At 40.1% G+C, this 20,434-nt stretch overlaps 2 protein-coding genes across 8 annotated transcripts; one reads left to right on the top strand and one right to left on the bottom strand.

Moving 5' to 3' along the window:
• Nucleotides 1–2,845: 2,845 nt before the first annotated feature.
• On the bottom strand, nt 2,846–12,073 carry LOC136447949 (prolyl 3-hydroxylase 1-like). 7 transcript variants are annotated; one of them, XM_066447088.1, is made up of 9 exons: nt 11,566–12,073; nt 8,638–8,790; nt 7,753–7,924; nt 7,192–7,320; nt 6,045–6,181; nt 5,672–5,755; nt 4,897–4,995; nt 4,118–4,313; nt 2,846–3,304 (listed from the first exon to the last, which is right to left on the bottom strand). In XM_066447088.1, exons 1-8 carry the CDS (start codon nt 12,019–12,021, stop codon nt 4,125–4,127), a joined length of 1,419 nt encoding a protein of 472 aa, XP_066303185.1. In that variant the 5' UTR covers nt 12,022–12,073; the 3' UTR covers nt 2,846–3,304; nt 4,118–4,124. The 7 variants fall into 7 exon arrangements, with proteins under 7 accessions (XP_066303185.1, XP_066303183.1, XP_066303184.1 ...); XM_066447086.1 differs by having other exon boundaries at nt 4,129–4,313; nt 11,566–12,072; XM_066447087.1 differs by having other exon boundaries at nt 4,129–4,292; nt 11,566–12,072.
• A 1,858-nt stretch (nt 12,074–13,931) lies between these two features.
• On the top strand, nt 13,932–15,214 carry LOC136447629 (juvenile hormone acid O-methyltransferase-like). Its single transcript, XM_066446670.1, has 2 exons — nt 13,932–14,780; nt 15,143–15,214. The coding sequence occupies exons 1-2, from the start codon at nt 13,932–13,934 to the stop codon at nt 15,212–15,214; spliced, it is 921 nt and encodes a 306-aa protein (XP_066302767.1).
• The last annotated feature ends 5,220 nt before the right edge of the window (nt 15,215–20,434 follow it).

Genomic DNA, 20,434 nt, shown 5'->3' with positions numbered 1-20,434 from the left:
AAGACAAATGTTTGTGAATAATGTTGTTGTGCCTATCGCCGTAATCTTATAGTTTACTGCAAACTCAGTTCGGTTTAAACTCAATTTTCAAAACGAATACGTAGTGCATGGTGTCAAAAAGTCAGATTTCACAGAAATTACTATCTAGTTCTTGTATTTTCATCAAAATGTGTCTGTGTCTTACTAAATTCCGCCGAAAAATGACTTCGCAAAACATCGGGCGAGAAATGTTGTGCCTTGGTCCTGATGCCATCTTGGATTTGGCGCAGCCCGGATTTGGCGTACCGCTGACCTTTCTAAAACACAATGCTTTTGTGTATGAACATTTACGAATACTCTAGTTATTGATGAAAATTAATATTCTTATTTTCTTTTTATTTCCATGAACCTCACAAACCTTTATTGGACGCTGTGAGTTCTGCTGCACGGACTAATACCTTTCGATGCGGTCGCACAAAGCTTGGCGGCGCGGCGCGACGAAATCTCACCGTTCCGTTTTCATCTTCAGTTGTCAGATTGAAAACTTTTTGCCCCTTTTATCCAGCGGTCGGCGCCCCAAAAAAGGCTGGGGCCAGCAGGTGTTTTCTAGGCATTTGTCTTAGGCTTTAAAACTTCGATGATGTGCGTGTGTGAATGCGGGAGGGCGCTGCGAGATCATTGAGGCAACCATTGTTTTGTAGTCAAAATTATGACGAAAATTTGTACACGATGTAGTGGTATACAATTATTACAACGATAACGGAAAATGTAATTTTTGTAGGATCTTTCTGTCAATGAGAATTGAACCTGGTGGGGGTCATGCTGTCTAAATTCACATAATTTTCCATCCATTTACGTACTGTATTTGAAAACTTCGACCTGGAAACATGTGAGTGGAATCCTCTTCATGGCGACCACCTGTCCATCGCGACCGTTTTTGCTCGGTCCGCCGGGTGGTCGCCTTGGGCAGGTTTGACTGTACCCTGTGGACTTACCCACTTCAATCGAAAAACAGGGGGTGTGCCAAACAGTAAATCTCTAAAAGAATTGTTTTATTGGGAAGTAAAATGAACACACTACACACTAAATATACTTTGGTTTCGATAATTCACCGTTTTCATTTTTTTAGATGTTCTTAAAAACTAAATCTTTTTGTTTTTCGGCAAAAAATGAGTTATTCCCGCTCCAAAGGTATGGTAATCTGTAGGCACAAATGTTCTGCAACTTTATTTGAGACGTATCAGTGCATTGAGGTCGCGGCACATGTGCTGGCACGGCCTTCAAAAACATAGCTCACGAGTCGGTGACAGCAGATTTGCCGCGCGCCCCCGCTCCGGCGCTCAGATAAGGTGTTGGCCCGTGAAACATGTCAAAAACTCCATGATGTATTGCTGTAAGTAAAAATCTGTGATATATTTCAGGAAACAACCTATTTATCAACATTCACACGAAATTTGAAATGGAAATGTTGCAGTTTAACGGAAATATGACAGTTTTTCTAAGGAAAATACCATGTTTTTTATTTTTCTACGTCACACGTCAGGGGCATTGGCCCCCCTATTAATAGTGTTGCTTATATTACATATCTCCTTTCTTGTCATTGCAATTCAAGGAAAAGCAGAGAAAATATGAGCATTTCATAGAAAAATACTGCTATATGTTAAAAACCTCTCTATTTAGCAATGCCTTTTCTATATCAAAAAGCTGGCCCAACATGTCTCGGTCTGTTATAAAACTATCAAGAATGGTCCCTAAGTGTTTGCACTGAACATAGCTAAGCAATGCTTAAGTATACTATTTACAATACATTACTGCTACATACATTCTTAGTGTCTTGACAATGTGTCTCTACTGTTCTGAAGCAATTATAAAGGTTTCCATATGCTTGTTTTCTACAAAATTAGTTAAACGAAAAATATGACAGTGGAGCTAATTGCAACATTAGATTAGCACCATTAAATATTTCTTACCCTTAATTAACAAAGGCAGGTCTCTAGACATGTAATCTCTATCGAAAACTTGTTTCCTTAATTGTCAAATTCTTAGAAATAATAATATTCAACACGAGTGAAACAACATCAACATACAAAACAAATCATAAGGAAAAATCAAATACAATTTGAGAAATGTTTGTGCACTGGTATTCCACAGAGTTTGTTTGTGAATTGTCCAATGTAATTTGCCATTGGTTTGGTAAAAAATATTTCTCATGAAATGCAAAGTTTCTAGATTTGTTTTCCTGAAAATTTTTTACGATTCTTTGTTTGTTTATTTGATTAACTAGAAATACAGTATCGCCTTTGTGAAGTCCGACTGAATTGTACATTAATAATACAACTGCTCAACAGCCCTTGATTATCAGCTACTGGTACATGTAGTATAATTGTTTAGAAAATAGATATCATTGATTTGAAGACAGAATCAACGTAGCAAACATTTAAGTTACTGTGTTACTGTTGGCATCAAAATTGCAATATTGCAATCAATGCAAAATGCTGCCTTTTTCTTGGTATAATCATCGCATTCTGGATTATCACACATTAGATGACGGCTTCTTTTTTGGCACCTTTCAATAAGGACAAATTTTGCTTCAAGATTTCTTAAGATCCTTTGCTATGTTGATAAGCATGAAAAAAAATTAAGATTTCTTTCAATAGCTGCAACGTGGAAACTAATTAAGTAGTATGGTGTTAGATGTATGCCACACTATGACACAAAAATACCTTAATAATGTGCAATATCTATAAGTATTATGAATGGTTAACTCTATCTGCAATGAAATACTGTAAGGCACACTATGCAGAACACTATTCTTTAAAAAACTAATAAGGCACAATAGTATACTCCAATGACTCAACACACACAATTGAAGGGACAAATGGTAGTTTCATTTTTGGACTGATACAAAAGAATATACATGTATTTCATTTTCAAGTGTTAAGTGTTACGTAAACTTTTATTGCTATACACAACTTGTTATTGTTTTTGGGTATTTCATAGCAGCGCCATTCATGATGTAAAAAAGAATACAAAACATTACAACAATCCGCTATTCAAATTTTATCATTGTATACAATTAACATTATATACAACTAAGTTTTTAAAAGTTGTTGCAACATTGTTAGTATGTGTATAGGACATGAAGTGCTTAAGCATGTTAAAGGTAATATGAATGACAAAATGTGTCACATGGTTACAGAACTAAAACGAGAGTACTACATAGGACTATAGCTCTGTTTTATCCAGAATAATGGACACTTCTGGTGACTCCTCTTCTGTCGCTGGCCTCCTTATACTGTCTTCTTCAAATGCAGGCTCTGCATCACTGTGAAGTACATACAGTCAGCATACAGTTAAGGACAATAGCAAGGAAAAGAATTACATTTTTAACGTACAATAATGTCTGTAGTATTGTACCTACTCACCAAGTATTATTACTAATAAGTGCTAACACTCCAAAGTTAAAGACAGTCTTCATAGAGGAATGCAAGAGTTTCTGCTGTGTAAAATTCGAAAAATTTGCCATAAGTCTTTTGAACATCAGCCTGGAGAGTAAGCCATACAAAACCAACAAAGCTTAAACATATCATTAATTAGTGATTAATAGGTTTATTAGACTCTTTCCATCTATCCCAGCATGACATGTTAGCAACATTTCAACTTGTATTTGGGTTCTCTCAAAAATGTTCAGGCCAGCTTGAACATGAAAGCTAATCAAAGTCTTTAAAGATGATGGCAAAAAAGACACATTTTGTATTCCACAAGAAAGCAACACCGTTTTTATGTTGAGACACCCAAAACCTTGGACCTTCAAAATTGTACAGGAAGCCTGATGTGTATTACTATTAGTAACAGGGCTGCCTCCAGGACCTGTCCCTCCGTCCCAGTCTTCTTGTTGGGACACACAAAAATTTCACCCAGTTCATCCAAAAAATAGTCATTACAGGAAACTGATGAAACTGTGTTTCCGTAACTTTCAATTACAGATTTATGAACAAAAACAAACAACAGGGGCACCATATAATGAGAGGGATGGAAAAAAAGCTGAAGACAGCCCTGATTAGTAGGGTTTATCTTGAGGGGCTTAACAGGTTAAACTGTAAGCCATGCTGGGATGAAGGAAGGGAGCTGTACTCACGGCCGACTTACGTGGGTTCTGCAGATTCTGCCTGAGACCCCATATCCGTCCCCTGCAACGCGGGGTCCTTGTCCCCCTGTATGACAGTATCAGTGGTGGGTATTGTGCCGGGTACGGCGTCAGGTATTGTGCCGGGGAGGGCGGCCCTATCGTAAGGCAGGTTCCCGAGGTCACCCTGGGGTAGGAACACACCCCTCTAAGTTCCGCAAGCAAGATTAGAATTTCCCCGTGCATGGACACTACATGGAATAATTGGTTAGTTAGTCTGTTAGTAGGTTAGTACTGAAATGAAGGTTGTCCGCAGTTAGCCTGTTCCGTAAGCTATGCATTGTCAGGCACTGTTACTGGCTGTGAGTTGTATTATTTGGACAGGTTAATAGCTGAGGGCCTGCATAGTCAAAACTGTCTCTTGTAGTTGTTAATTCAACTAATTGTATAGAAACCAATAGAAGTCTGTAGTTCTTGTTATGTCACTTGTTATGTCGCATAAGTGAGTCAGGTAAGCTAGGCAGAACTTCTCAGTTTGTAAAAATGCAGTACTAAGATGATCTAAAGATAGCCATTTATAATAATTCTATTGCTAGCAAAAGAAGAAGGCCAGAAATAGAAAGACAAGAACAGAGTTTTTCAACAATGTTTCACCCCTTGTAAGTCTGTAGTTTTCTTTTTAAATTCCTGTAGACATTCATCATAACCATTGCTAGAGTTGCTATCTACAAGAAGTCCTTAGTTTTAGTAATGACAGTAACCAATGGTGGAAGTTTTTTAAAAGGCTATACCTTGCGAATCAACTTGGCAGCGTCTGGTGTGGGGTTAGGCATATCCTCTGTGATGGGTTGTTTCTCCTCATCCTTTGCTTCATCATCACCAAGTGACATCTGTTACCAAGGTAAAATCAACATTGATAGAACTACATATTTGAAGTACTGTAAAAGTGATCTAAAGTGAACCTTGAACCAGTTAAGCTCAAATGAACTCAATGAACAGATGAGCTAATCTTCCACTGGTCTTGGCAGAGAAGACAGATGCTATATACACTATTTACAGGTTCATTGTACCGGGGAAATTCCCCTAGCTCTTTTCGACAAGCACGATGAACAGTGGACCACGGCTTAGCGTCCCGTCCTAAGGACTGCGACCCTTTCCAGTAGTGTGCATGTCGGGTGAGCCGTGAGCGACACAGTCAGGATCAAACCAAGGGCTTCTAGTTCCAGAGGCAAGATCACTAACCACTGGACGACGCACATTACTTGACTGTAAAGGGGGAAATGTTCACTGTGGTCTTATTTTCACAGTTTTCGTGGTGACCTCTTCACCGCAAACAGAGAACTACAGTGAAAATATTTGCCCGCCTATCCCCTTGTTTCAACTGCAAACTCAAAACCACCACGAACACTCCATTTTCTCCCTGATGCAAACTCAAATCCCCGCAGACATTTCCCCTTTTATGGTGATTCATGAAACTACATGTATTGGCACAAAAACAGCCATAAGTACAAGAATATTTTCTGCTGCAGATGCTTTAAATCTAACTTAAGTTTAAGAAAAACATACCTCATCCTCAGGGTCGAACGTGGTTTCTGCTAAGTCCAGTAGTTTTTGCTCCAGAGTCACCATTTCTAAGTACTCCACTGCTTCCTGAAGAAGAGACAACATGGACTGATGGTGAAAATTTCTGTCACATCATAAAATCATGAAACAGAAAAATCAGTACCTTGTATTTATCACACAACACAGCTGCTATGACTTTAAAAGTGTTGAGTAGTAAATCTTTAGCAACGGAATAAAAGTATGACTCATACTATAGGATTCTATACAGCATAATTTAGCACCAGTGAGAGAAAAGCTCTTAAGTGAGCTACACTGGTTCGAAATCATTTTCGCTTTTTCACCAACTGTTAAACCTATCAAAGTAAGCATGACCGACCTTCCTGGGCTGCAGGTTTTCTGTGGTGGTGTCTGCCTGCCGCTGGTAGAACTGGATGTTCTGTAACATGTCCCCATGGTCCGGGATGAACAGGAGGAAGGAGGCGGCTGCCTGAGCTGCATCAACAACCTCGCCAACTGTGTGGAGGGAGGATGCATAGATGAGTTACATGTAACTTTCCTGCGCAGTGATTGGCTCATCCCTAATGAGACTAAATAATTACTATATAAGGCAGAGCAGCCAACGCACAGGTCAGTGCAGTGAACGGACCCATCCTTGTCACCTGATCGGGCGGCCAGAACAGTCACAGAAAAGAGGTCATCTGGGGGGGGGGGGGGCTTTGGGGGGAAGAGACAAGATCAAGGCACCCCACCTCCCCACCCCATTGCAGCAGATGGAGAACGCAGAAGTGTTTGTGAATGGCCGCGCGACTTCAGGTACTACCCCATAGCTCCATTGGGATGGGCCGATCATTGCGCAGAAAGAATAGGTAACTTTTCATTCTCTGTGCTTTAAACTATACGTATGAGGGAATGTATTCTCATAAAAATAAATCATTAAATATATGATGGGCTGCAAAATACAATTAACTCTTTACTCCCATGAAAGTGCAAGTAGGAATACCGATTCTGAAGTGATCTTAGATCATGACGGACTGTTTTGTGAGTACACATGTGCATGCATGTAAAAATCTGTACATTTTTCTAAATTTCTTCCTTCACCTCCAAGTTATCTCACCAGTTAGCCTTTGTAGCCAACTGTATCATAAACACCAGTGATCGTTCTTTTAATGTTTGAGTTTCACAACTGTAAAGTGGGGTCGTGGGGTGTAACGGCAGGATTTTCGACTCAGAACCCAGGGGTCCCGGGTTCAAATCCCCTGATGCCACTGATCTTGTGCCCTTGGGAAAAAGGCACTTAACATGACTTTCCCCACTCCACCCAAATGTAAAAAAAGGGTACATCATGTGTGTGGGTCACGACATCAGAGATAGCTGCCTGTGTCCCACGTGTATTGCACTGTTGCAATTCCAATTAAAATCCCAATCCAAACTGACACCATTAAAAATGTCATCATCAGCAATAGCCATGTCCAAGCATTGTATCCGCGACAGTTAAAAATGTACCACAACAGTAAGAAACGTACGCTGGAATAGACAGAACTGTAGGTAGTGGTAGTGCATGGGTAGGTAGTTCTTGTACTGGGTTTTCTGATTGGGACCTGCAACCTTCTCTGGGCAGTGAGTCTTGCACTTCAGCACAGATGAGTAGTGATCTGTAGAACACAACAAAAAGCATGACCATCATTATCAAGATAAATGACTTTTTTTTAACCTGCAAAAGATTGTAATAGTACATACTGCTTCTCTGCTTAACACTCAGCTCTTATAGGAAAGAGTACAAAAATACTAGAGCATATTTTCCAAGTCACTTCTAGGTGTTCCATATCATGCTAACACAGTGCAATCAGCGGACTGTATCCCTGCTGTAGTATCATCTGTGCTTGAACAGCCGTGTGGCCCAAGGGCTAAGGAAATGGATATGGGTGCCACCGACTGCCACCCTATATACCATATGGCGTGGGAAGAACTTTTTCTAACTTCAACATCAGAAGTAACCTACATGCATGTTAGAGGCAGTACCAGCAGTGCATGCAGTCATACAGAATGGTTAAGTATAAGTTCACTGTTACAGAAAGAACACTCACTTGTGATGGACTGGAAGAACTCGGGGAAGTATTCGTGGATGTAGGGACCCTCGCACTGTACCCTGCACTCCTGGTCTGCCTGGAGGTACAGCTTTATGGCCTTCTCCATCGTTCTCTTGCACTCTTTGTAGTCCTCGTCGTTGTACGCAGCCACTCCATTGTAGAACATTTGCTGTCAAGCAAAGAAAAGCAGATTTGATTTATTGAAGTACAAATGTATGTTAGGAGAATGTTTATGGGCATACATGTAATACATTGTGACACTTGTACTTTGTTTCCACCCACATACACATTACATCTGCTCATAAAATGGCTACACTTAGGTAATAAAACAGGAGGCTGACTTTGATTGAAACGTGATGGCTTTTATGTCATATCAACATCAAATTTTGTACATAAACTTAAGCACACGAATTCAAGGTGATATCTTATTTGTATGAGTTGCATACTTGCTACTGTGCTTCAATGAGAGATATCAAGCACAATTCTTGCAGATGTTTTAAGAGTAAAACAAATATTCACACATCTGGCAGACTAATAAAGGTCCAGACTGTTGCACCCCTAGATCAAACTAGTGAGCTTTGTGTGAGGAGAGCCTCAGGCACTAGAAATCTGCACATATATATATATCCGGTACAAAAGAACACAACACACTTGTGGAGAAGAGGGGTGACCCGGTGTGCTTTGCTGAAAATGCAAGCCATAGTGAAGCTGCACTTGCTACATGAACTTGAGAGAGTATAGCTGCTATAAATTACCTCAAAGCTACTTTAGATAACCTACAATGTACCAAAGGAATTACAAATGTACAGAAGGCTGACATCCCTTTCAAGATTATATCAAACTGAAAACTGAGTTATATTTTAGAGTTATAGAACTGCTCACCTCATGTTCTGGTCGCTCCATATCTTGGAACATGTCCTTCGTCACTCCTTCAAAATCCTTGTAGAATTCCATGTTGTCCCTCATCACAGGGTGGTCGGGGTTTGCCACGATAAAAGTGTGCGCTGCCGAGACTGCCTTAGCCAACTGATTGGTCTGTAAGAAAACATGACGTTGATGTTAGTCTTGCTCAACAAGTGTTCTAGTCTTAATCAATGTGGCGCTGCAACTCACCAACATTAACAATTTAGATTTCATGTCCGTAATATCATGACAATAAATCAATTACATGTTGTATGTGTAAAGTTGTGTGTACATGTGGTGCTCTACCTTATGTAGTACATTCAAAGAATACCGTCTTGGACTTTCTACATTTCACACATCTAAATAAAGAACATTCAAACAAAACTCAGTCAGTCAGTTTGTTGTCATGTTTACTCATATTTGCATATACATTTCTGTAAGTAAAGATTACCCTAACACTGATCGAGTTGATCAAGATGTAGTCAAAGTCACATTTAGGTAGTAAGTCTACTTTTTCATGAGACAATTACCTGGAGTAATATTTATTATCTTTTAAGTTAACATCTCTTAAATTTCCATCTGAAGTTGCCTGTCTCTTCCCAACAGCATGTGCATAACCATATACTAATATGAGTACATGTACTACATCGGCAGACCTGTCAACATCAGATTTGTACTGGGAGTCTTTGACCTTCCCCCTGCTGATTGTGCCTTCAGGCACCAAAGTTGTTAATACTGGTAATGGCAGAAGGTTAGATTCCTGTAGCTTCCTCACTTCACAAAGGAGCAAGAGGAAGCTTGCTAGACAACAATATATGTTATCTATTCAATGTACTTTTCTACAACTTAACTATGAACTCTAGTTTTACTTTAAGTGTGGGATCTGTTTTTATCCTAAATTTTGGCCTTCCTTTTATTCTGTAGAACTAAAAGTTTGAAAATCAAATGAATTTCTCTAAAACCTCCATGGTTTTACATGTTACAGAAATTCTAGACATTAAAAATATTTCTTTTACTAGTTTTACTTTCAGTTAAAAATCCATTGTGGTGCTAACAAGATCATTTTGCTTGGGAACCTCTGCCTATTTCGGGAAAGTACAGCATCAGACTAAAACCTGAAAAAAAGACTAGGTACATGCAAGGAGGTTATATACCTCTATGGTACATTGTAGTATTTGTACAGATGAACAATTTATATACAGATTGTGCCCAAAGGCACATCCATCAGTGTCTGGACAAGTTAATTTGGGAGTTCTAGAAGTGACAAAGATCTGGCTGGCTTTCTCTTGTGAGTCATTTCCCAGCGAACACTGGCAGAACGCCATTTAGAACCTCATGCTGCAGAAAGATGGCCTGTGTGGAAACCTGGAAACGTTTCTGAGACAGTTTGCCTCATGATCAACTTTCTAGAAGTCTGGCACCTCTACATGCTCTGTAAAGATTGCACCATTTTTGTGCCAAAAAGAATGTGATCAAACAATTCCTAGTAGACGTGGTCAGACACACTGAACAAAAGTGACTCAAAGGCAAACATTTTCAGTTAACAGCAAAAATTGTAACAAAGAATGATGGACTAATAAATTTTCTTGAATTATCATAACCGCAAAATTGGTATGATTATGTACAGTTTTAAAACATTTTGTATTCATTCTGTAAGTTACAAGCCAATATGTGGTCATTCTGTCTGGTACTAGCTTTCCGTCTGCCAAAAGAATACAATATCCCATCAGTAACCATAACCACAGCCATTCCTGAGCAGAGGTTCCACAAAGGGGGTGGCTGTGTGCATTTGTTTATGCAGACGTGGTGTAAACAGTGTGGTATCCCTTAGAAGGCCAAATCAGTGGGGATTCAGACAATCAACAAACTTCACTGACTGATTGGCATTTTTTCCTGAGCATGGCATTAAAATACCTGTTTGGACACTATTGCACAGAGAGTTCTGCAGCGGTTTTGTGTTCCATTTAACCTTTTGACAGAGCTGTGAAGATACAATTTTGAGGGGAGATCTTGGAATTCAATATCAATTGAATACTTTGACTGGCATTTAGTTGTTTTAACTTCACACAAATGATTGAAATCAAAATTTTCATAAGGTAAGATAAGATATAAGATAAAGCACTTCCAAATCTGTCTGCATTTTACAGCTGTTTTGTCAAAAACAAATCACTGTTGTAACAAATTGATCACATAATTGCTGATAATTGGCATGACCAATTGTGATCAAATTTTTACACAATGGGATAACATTACATCCTTTCTGAAAACAAAGAATTCAAACACTAATGCTATCAGAAGGATTTGATACTTTCACACGACTTCGTGTTCTTCAAAATCTGCAGCGAAAAGTGAAAGTTTTGAGTAGTCCTCAGCAGCAAACACGTTAAGAGTAAAAGTTAAATTTTCGCGATGGCTCTAGCTGAGGTATTTTGTTCTAGGAAATTATGGAACCTTTGCTATTGAATATCTTTTTACCGTTTATATATCTCTTAAGATAATATTGAACCCTCAAGTTTTGGAAATGTTTTTACGTCGTGTGAAACATGTGAACCAAAATCTGGGCCGGACGGCTGGCGTCTCGGTGTCGGATTACGCCACGTAGAACCCCGACTCTGTGTGGGCACGGCCGCGGGGAGGGTACTGTCTGTAGTCAGCTCAACAAACTTCTTAGACATAGCAAGGCTTTAAGATTTAGCTGTTTGAAATCTATAAGTAACTAACGTGCAAGAAACTTGCGTCGATTTTTCGGAATCAATAGGTAGCCGCTTAAAGTTGAACGGAAGCGGAAGAGAACTTGGTAGACTTTTCAGGATAATTAATAATTTTGCTGCACAGCGCCAAACCTTTACGGAGTATGGCGTTCATTTCTTAAGTAATGCATTGCTAAGAAGTAAAAGGTGTTCTTACCCTCCAGTATGCGAGTTGTAGATAGTCGTAAGGAACTCTTTCTTCGAACTCTTTCTCGATGTCTTCGTGGACTGGAAGTTGCCAGATGTCTCCCAGCCTGTCGTCCAGACAGTGCTTCAGACACTCCGCCTTCTTCACGACTTGTGCGAAGAAGTTCAGCTCCGTGTGGTGAGAGTAGCGATGGTCAAGGGCATGGACATCTTTGACGATCTTGGAGTGGTTGGTGCACTTCATGCGGCAGCCGACCATCTCGGAGTTTCTCAACTTGTAGTTCTTGATGGCCCTCTCCATGTGAAGGATCGTGTCCAGCCATTGCTCTCGTGTGTAGTGAGTTTTGCCGGCCTCGTAGAGCTGGTCGTACGGGACGATGCTCGGGTCGTCCCCGATGGAGGGATCGATGAGAATGACGGCGAGGTACAAGACGAAGGTGGTCCCGAAGATGTGAAGAACAGCCATGATGTGACACGTCTTCTGCACCACTAGTATCCCACAATGCAGCACCCGACCCCTGACCCCATCAAGGTGTTTAAACTATCCCATCATGCATCGCAGGTTACAATTGTATCCCACAATGCCCCGTGGTTTTGGGCTGGAACAAGGAGGTTGTAATAATCTCTACTCTCTAAACCTAGCTAACAAATAATTGTTCAGCAGATGTTTACGTATGAGGTAAATATCTAAACGTAATTGAAGAGTTTGGAAACTTAATTTCGATCAATCATAATTTATCATCTCCATTGTTATGACTTTATCAATTGTATTGTCTTTTACATACAGTATATGTATCATTTGAGACCATATTCATTAGCCTTTTCGATAAATCAATTTGTTATGATTGTTTATCTGTTTAACGAGTACCTGGGATGAGCATGCAAGTAGCCTGGAGTCCAGCCTTCTTAGCTTTGAAGTCCGCTACCCAAGCTCCGCTCCTCGCTTCTTGGCCTTGATCATCTGTTGTTTTTATTGATAATTGCATTAACTAGATCATAACCTAAATCAGACATTTTTCTTTCTGACTTTTGCTCATCTTGAAGCCAATATAAATCAAATACCATTAATATATAATGGCAGTTATATATATAATTAAGGATCAGAATGAAGTACCGGGTAAGCTAATCACATCCAGAGTCTTCATCCATATCAATTTGTATTTGGTAAAAGAGCTGACTCATATTAACTGCTGGCCTCTGGATTGCGGTGAGGAATACTAAAACAAAAAAGGTTAATCAAAACAACCTTGACTGATTACTTCTTGCTGTATCTAAAACAGATCCTCCAATTGTTTGCCCCAGGCTAAATTTTACCTATAAGCCTTATATTGCCATTAGGCGGATGTCTAAATCATCTGAAACTGTATCTGTATAGAAGGCAAAACCATCCTTCGGCATAACACAGCAGCTGGTTTATATCACAAAGAACAACCTCTCATGCCTCACTTACTAGATCTAGCGTTGCAAGCGTTGAAGTTTATTTATTTGGTAATTATCCTCATTAGCATGGTCCTATAGAATAGTCCTGATAATTGATTCATTTTGGCACTGTATCAGCCATAATGATAAGAGCCAGCATCTTATTTGATAAAGCATTTGATCTAGTTTAATTATGCAAGAATGAAGAGGTCAATATCATTTGTCATCGTAGCAAAAGCTTGGGCATGATTAATCATTAATATAATGAAGACCATTGTAAATTTTGCACAACCTGTTGCTATGACTTTAAGAGTGATCTAAATTGAATCAAGACAATTTCGTATAAAACAGAATATGCATTCACTGATTCAGCTCAGAAACTGAAGCTGTATCAGTGTTGAAATTTTTCAGCAGAAACAAAACCTGTTTGAATATGTACCTTTGATCTTCCCACATCTGTAAAATGCATGACAATGAGCTCGTCTTCTCAAAATGCTTCACTCAATCGTACCGCTGCGCACGTGACGTTCCCTCGGGATCCGATAACCAAATCACAGTTCCCTCATTCATCTTCCATTATGGATCACATGTTTTCCCAAGCGCTGCATGCCTCATTGCCCATCATCACCCACTCAGCCCACCCATTGGTCGCTGGGAGCTAGGCACATTTACATATCTTGTGGTACCCATATCTTACACAGGCAGACTGCAGTGTAGTGCCATGTGATCGCAGTGATGGGCACAGCAAATCTTTTTCTCTCAGCGCAGTGCGTTTGGGTCATAAATTGGCCTCTTTGTCGGATTGTGATGTGACTTCTCTAGGGAGCCAGCCCTTGAAGGCACACCGTTGAGGAATCTTGCTGTCACGGACTCTGAAGCCAGGGCTGGCTGGATGTTTATTCCCAAGCTATGAAGAGGATTATGCTGGGTCTTATGTTCTGCTCTCCAATGCACTACATGGCTTTCTCTCCACAAAATTGTGTTGGGGAGTGTCGGGGTGGTCACACCTGGTGGGAACAGGGCAAGATGTGTACCGACCTGACAGACTCATATTCCAGCAGTCAACCGATCCAACAGGAGATTGCAGTGATGCTCATGCATCAAAACTTCGAGTGGCAAGAGGGGGATACCGTCCTCGACGTGGGATGTGGCACCGGTGAGATTTCAAAATATGTCGCGCAGCAGCACAGCGTGAAGTCTGTCGAGGCGTTTGATGTCTCGCCTGACATGGTACGGCACGCTCGGAAAAACAGTCCTCACGACAAGGTGGCGTACCACATCGCCGACGCGCGCGATGAACTCGCCATGAAGCTGGTTTGGGAGGAATCGTTCAGCAAGGCCGTGTGTTTCAACGTCCTCCACTGGATAGAGGAGAAGGAACACGTGATCAGAAATGTTTTCTCGACTCTCAAACAGGGAGGGGAATTCCTCTTCAGCATTTCTGCGGGGGTTCCTGCCATGACAGTCGCACGAGGAATAATCGAATACCCCAAATGGAAGGAGGCGTTCACTGGCTTCTCGTACCCGGTGTGGGAATGGCCCAATGGGGATGTTGTCGGAATGCAGAAGCTACTGGAAGAAGTCGGCTTTGAGGTGATCACTTGTGTCAATCAAGTGTTTACAGTCAAGTTTGAGTCTGATCAGGAAGAGAAGATGTTTTTGCGGCCTCTACTGAGTCATCTTGAGCATATACCTGCTCACCTTCACGATGAGTTTCTCATGGATTTCATCTATGTCTTCTACACTTTTGCCCCCAAGGATGAAAACCAACGTGCTATCTGGGAATTTCCTTTTGTTGTTGCTCATGTTAGAAAATAGGTTCTTTCTTTAGATGTACCAGTACAAAGATAAGAACCTTAGATATGACAAAGGATAAAATGGATCAATGTTATGTTTGAAGCTCGATGCACCACTGCTGATGGAAGTCTTCAGATATCTCTCCAGGCTAATCTGGTGAACATTATCGGTCTCTCTGACATTGTCTCCTTTGTACTAACATCAAAAAGACAAATGACATGTACAGTACTAGTCACAATGGCCTCCAGCTCTATAGGATTATTGCAAAAAGCCTCTCTGTCATTTCATTTCAACATACTGTATTAGAAATTTTGAGTCCCACTTTAGATCATTGGGTATTAATGAATCAACATCTGATTACTGTTTTTTAGGGATGGACCAGTAAAGATGAGGGGGAGAATGGTTACGAGAAAATTGAAAACAAAAAATTTACTGAGGACTGAGTAAAACTAAAAGAGTAAAATGAAGCTAACGATTAATGCAATGTCATTGCAATTTTTTCCGGTTGTGCAAAAAAGATTGGGATGATGACAGCTATACAATGTCATGTATCCCCATCCCCAATCCCTTCTGGTTTTTCCCTTACAACAAAGTGATTCCCCGTAATCTGAGCGATGAAGCCTGTAGGGAGATGTCAACAAATGGTCACTTTGTTCCATGTAACGCAATATTGATCTACAGTTGGATAGTTACTTCCACATAGACCTGTGTTACTTTGTACTTAACAAGCCTCCAGGGACATGCACCTTTTCAATTTGATTAGACGTTACATTTTGCATTTCTGTTCACATGTTCAGGACATTGCATGCATCAGTTTTTGTGGTGTAGGTCACACCACGCACGTCCCCATTTCAATTGCAAATGATGATGGTAAAAATAGCTCCATGGAGGTGACACCATATCATGTTCCAGTTCTGTCACTGCCGTATTTGATATTCTTGCTGGGTTCACACTATATGTCCCAGGTGCTAAGAAACAAATGGGGAAGTGCAGATATTCTCCTGTGATGAAGAAATATTTGAGAGCCCAGTAGACATAATATATAATGCCCTAAGGATTCAGTTAATATACTGGGGCAGACATTATGTACCTCTAGAAACTTCGTAATAGGATCATAAAACAATTATGTTACTATTCATTCCACCCACCCATAAATAATTCTATTAAGGAAAAAAATAGGGTCCATCTATCTTATTCATGGTCAAATCTTTTGACAAGCCAAGAGAAAATCCTTAAGCACCCTATCCAAAATGCTCAAAAGATGACTCACAGCTTACAATCTTTAGCTTACAATTTTAACTCAGGTTTGTACTACATAACACTATTATTAACAGTGCCAGTATGTTTTGAATTGACACCGATGTTCAATAACTACAATGTAGGTCTGTGACATTGTACATGCCATTAGCAGCTTGATCTACAAAAGGTTACGTTGAGTCATCAATCCCGCCAAGCAATTTTTTCCAAGAACTGTTCCAACTGCATGATTTATTACAGTCATGGAACTCAAAATGGAACTGCATTCCCTTGTGATTTCCTTAAACCCTTTCTGCAAGAATGTGGCCATTACCGACAGACAAACTGGCTCCGTTATTATCTCAAATGGGAAAATGAGTTTAGGACCTGGCTTTTAGATCAGGTTTGCAGGCCTGCCATTTATAATCTGAAGACTTCTGGAGAATTCTTCTGTCACTTAAAATGCCAGAATATATGTAGTTATTTCCTTGGAGAGTGGTACCACAGTCTCAGTGTCTAGCTATGAAAATAGACATCGTGATTTCATCTTCTGGGAAGGGTTGAATCAAAACCTGTTGCTTGCATGAAAATTTCTCATCACTTGTAAGCCAAGTTGCCAAGAGACATGCATTGCATTAATCTAATTTCCACAAGCCATGACGATATGTGCCATGCATTTCCAACAGCGTAACAAATTATGCCACTGGCCATGGTAGCTGAGAGGAGCATTAAGATTTTCAACCGTACTGACTTATATTATGGTGTCAGTTATCAGAATATAGATGTACACATTCAAGTTTTTATTAGCTAGCATCAAAGCAAGTTATTAATGAATTCTGTGACATATTTCTCACCCTTTGATAAGACTTTTATATCAGCTGGGCCAGTAAAATATGCCATGGCTTATTGATATCCACACTGTAATACTAAGTGACTTCTTGTCCTCGATACATTGTTAGTACAGCCTTTCCCGAAGGACTTGGCACCTACAAATGATTAGGCCATGATTGCTATGTCCAATTTATTGCACCTTTATTGGCCCTCAAATCTAGGACAAAGTACATGTTACTCCTGAGTGCTATGGTTTAATATTACCATGCCTGGGTATTGGATGAAATTCTGTTCAGCAATTCAGTCACAACTTGTCTACCAACATTATAACATGGAAAATGGAACACCAATGATTGCTGAAAATGTGCAAAATTGCATTTGCCAGCTGGTGACTCATCCTGAATCTTGGTACCTAAATGTACTTACAAATCGTCAAGCTTTCTCCAATGCTGCGTGGTATACAGTATTTATAGAACTATCCAATCCTAGCCTAGCCTATGACCTTAGCTCTGACATTTTGTATTTTGCTGAAGCTCTGAGGATCAGTTTTCCTCCAAGTACACCATTCTAAAATTCATTTTCTTCAACCAATAAGTCTAAGAAAGCATTGACCCTTTCAGTGCCAAGGTCAAGTAGAACTGCGCTGTTACTGGGAGGGTTAAATCCTTGGATAAACCCAGGATCATTCATCAAACATTTGACATGGACTTTGGGATTAGTTTTAAAATTACACTGTCAGAAGATGAGCACTGGTAAGCTTTTGTATAGAATTAGGTGTCAGTCTTTGATTAGCTTTGAGGCATGGTTGCAGCTGGGGAATTAATGAGGGAATTTCTAAACATTCATGAAGAAAGCTGGTAGGGTTGATCAATCAGTAGAGACCTGGTCTCGACTTTAAAATGTAATGCTTGGGATCGGTGGTACAGCTGTTGAATATGTAGGACAGCATCTTCCATTATGGTGAAGACTGGCAAGCAAAGGTTGCAAGTAAGATCAGGCTTGTAGTGTTGACCATTAGTACTCACAGTGCTTCTTATCTTTTCTTTGGCTTTACTCACCATAACTATGGTAGATGCACATGTTTAAGCAGGCCCCACTTCCTTGGAGTCAGGCAGTGATTCTAGCAGAGTTCAGTGGTCACAGAGTTTGTCTGACGTTTCCATTGATTGGACCCTTGGTTAAGCTTACATGTTTTTATAGATAGAAATTCCCACCCACAGCAATAGGCAGCGCTCCTGTGGTAACCTTTGATTCTATAATTACAATGTCAGAGTCTACTCCACACGTCCTTCTTCTCTAACTCCTGCTAATTGCATGGTGCCCTTTTGTTTCATGTTGAAATAAGGTCTAATTTTCATGCAAGCAACAGGTTTTGATTCAACTCTTCCCTGAAGATGAAATAAGGTCTAATGGCTAGCAATCCCATCTTTGCACTACAAGGTTAAAGGGTTGAATCTGCATGGCTGTCGGTGTTCTGAACATTGATTGGTACAATTTACATGTAAAGGACGCAGTCCTTCAGAAGAAATTTTGAGCATTCAGTCCCATGCTTAAGAAAAGCTATAACGGTACTCTGAGCATGTTAAAGAACTCGCCATAGTACTTTCCTATCTAGTACTTTCCTATCAAACAAGAGCAGGAGTACCCCCTGGAGTGTGATGGCAGAAACCTATTACCTCCATAGCCACAGACTAACCCTTAATAGCAGCCTTTAGGCAATGCCTGCATGTTTGACTAAGATACCACAAACTAGAGAAGCAGTAATCTCACAGCTTACAGGATCAATAGTTGTCTTTCCCATGCCTTTTGGACTGAAGTTTTGCGGAACACTTCATCCGCAGAATGGTTTTTACGATCACCGAAAGGGCAAGGTCGATCCAAGCCTTTTCTTTTAAGTGGTTACAGGCATCCAGAGAGGGCTCTGGTAATGCTTTCATCCACTACAGATGATGGAGAGGTTTCTTGAGTGATGCTGCTACATGTAGATTTATGTGCAGACATGTCTTGACATTTCCTCTGCCATTAGCTGAATATGCTTCTTATCCAGCTGTCAAATTGAGCAAATTCTAGCAACCATGTATTGAGGATTTATTTTCACTGTAGGTCGAGTATAAAGTTTTAACATTTTAACGTTTCTTGAATGTTTCTGGTTTCATTGTGTATAAATATGCATCAAGGAGAAGCAGACTTTATTTCACCCTCAAGAATATAGCTGAAAGCTAATACATACCATAGAATATGGCAGGCAATTAAATCAATTCTTTCTGCACCAACATTCCACTTAAGTGTAATGGTAGGAAAATTATGGCTGAACAGAGGCCCCAAATGGACTGCAGCACTTGAGCTGCACTTTAAATAGCTTCAGAGAAGTCCATTATACCCCACCAGCCTTGATCGATAGATTTGATGTTGTCTAGTAGAGCAATTCAAGGTGGTTTTGACTGTGGTGTTTTAATCACAAGACCAAATTTCTACCATGATTCTGTTTGTATTCCTGGAAATGTTAAATTAGAATTGTATGTTATATGGCTAAGGATATCTTAGCTGATGATTCTGTTAACTGTTGACCAGTCTAATGACAAAGGCATAAGACTCAGGTCCCTATTTTGATATGCAGTGAGCAGGTACATGTATATGTTGACTAATTCCTATTAAGAAGTATAAGGGACAAACCAGGAAGAAACAGCAGGATTTATGGACTACGTGCATGCATGCACATTGTTTTGCCATCCTCCTTTTTAATGTCAACTTTCTCGCGGAATGTATTACTATTTGCTATACAGTTTGGACTATTTAATTCTACACAACCACCCTGCCCTCCTCCATGCCTAAGGCACATTTCAGAAGCCCACTTTTAACATTCCTAGTAGCGTTCACAGTTGAACTTGGAAGGCATGGGTTGGACTGCATTTTCCCTCTAGGTGATTAATGATACTTTGCGACACCTTAGCACGCAGGTCACACCGCGTAGACTTTTCTGAATAATGGTGAGGTGCATCAGTAGGGACCGCAGCAACCATTAGGTAAAGCGGAGGGCACAGAAATGGAAGGGAGCGGTTCAGTTGATTCAGGTGGGAGTTACGCTGGGACTAAATCCCCCGACCCCGATGGAGGGTTTGTGACGCACAGAAAAGATCTGATAGATGTGAATTGCTCCAGGGGAAAAGTAGCTGCTTCCTATTCTGCTCATGAATGGAAATTACAACCCTGCAGGGGAGAGGTGTTCCATCTAGAATTCTAGTAATGGGCTGGTTGTCAACTTTGCTTGTCCCTTCCATGTATAAAGATACATCTGCACTACAATGCCAAGTAGCTGTTTGGCATCAAATTCCCCATTGGTTGCAGAGTTAGGTAATAGGGAGAAGGCTAAACATGACATGCAAATCAAAGCTGATGGTCTTGTACTCTTTCTTTAAATGTATATCTAAGACATGTACAAATAGCAATTTGTTAACTGCACTGTGTATATTGTATTATTCTAATTATTCTTAGCAAATGCTTACTGTACATTTTGAATGTACTATGATTCATTGGATGTAGTTAGATAAAAAGAAACATTTTGTCAGGTTACAAAATGATATCAATATAACCATTTT

The sequence above is a fragment of the Branchiostoma lanceolatum genome, chromosome 13 (assembly GCF_035083965.1).
Source record: "Branchiostoma lanceolatum isolate klBraLanc5 chromosome 13, klBraLanc5.hap2, whole genome shotgun sequence".
Classification (NCBI taxonomy): Eukaryota; Metazoa; Chordata; class Leptocardii; order Amphioxiformes; family Branchiostomatidae; genus Branchiostoma; species Branchiostoma lanceolatum.
Note: the sequence above shows the minus strand (reverse complement) of the source record. Positions and strands in the feature narration are given on the sequence as shown.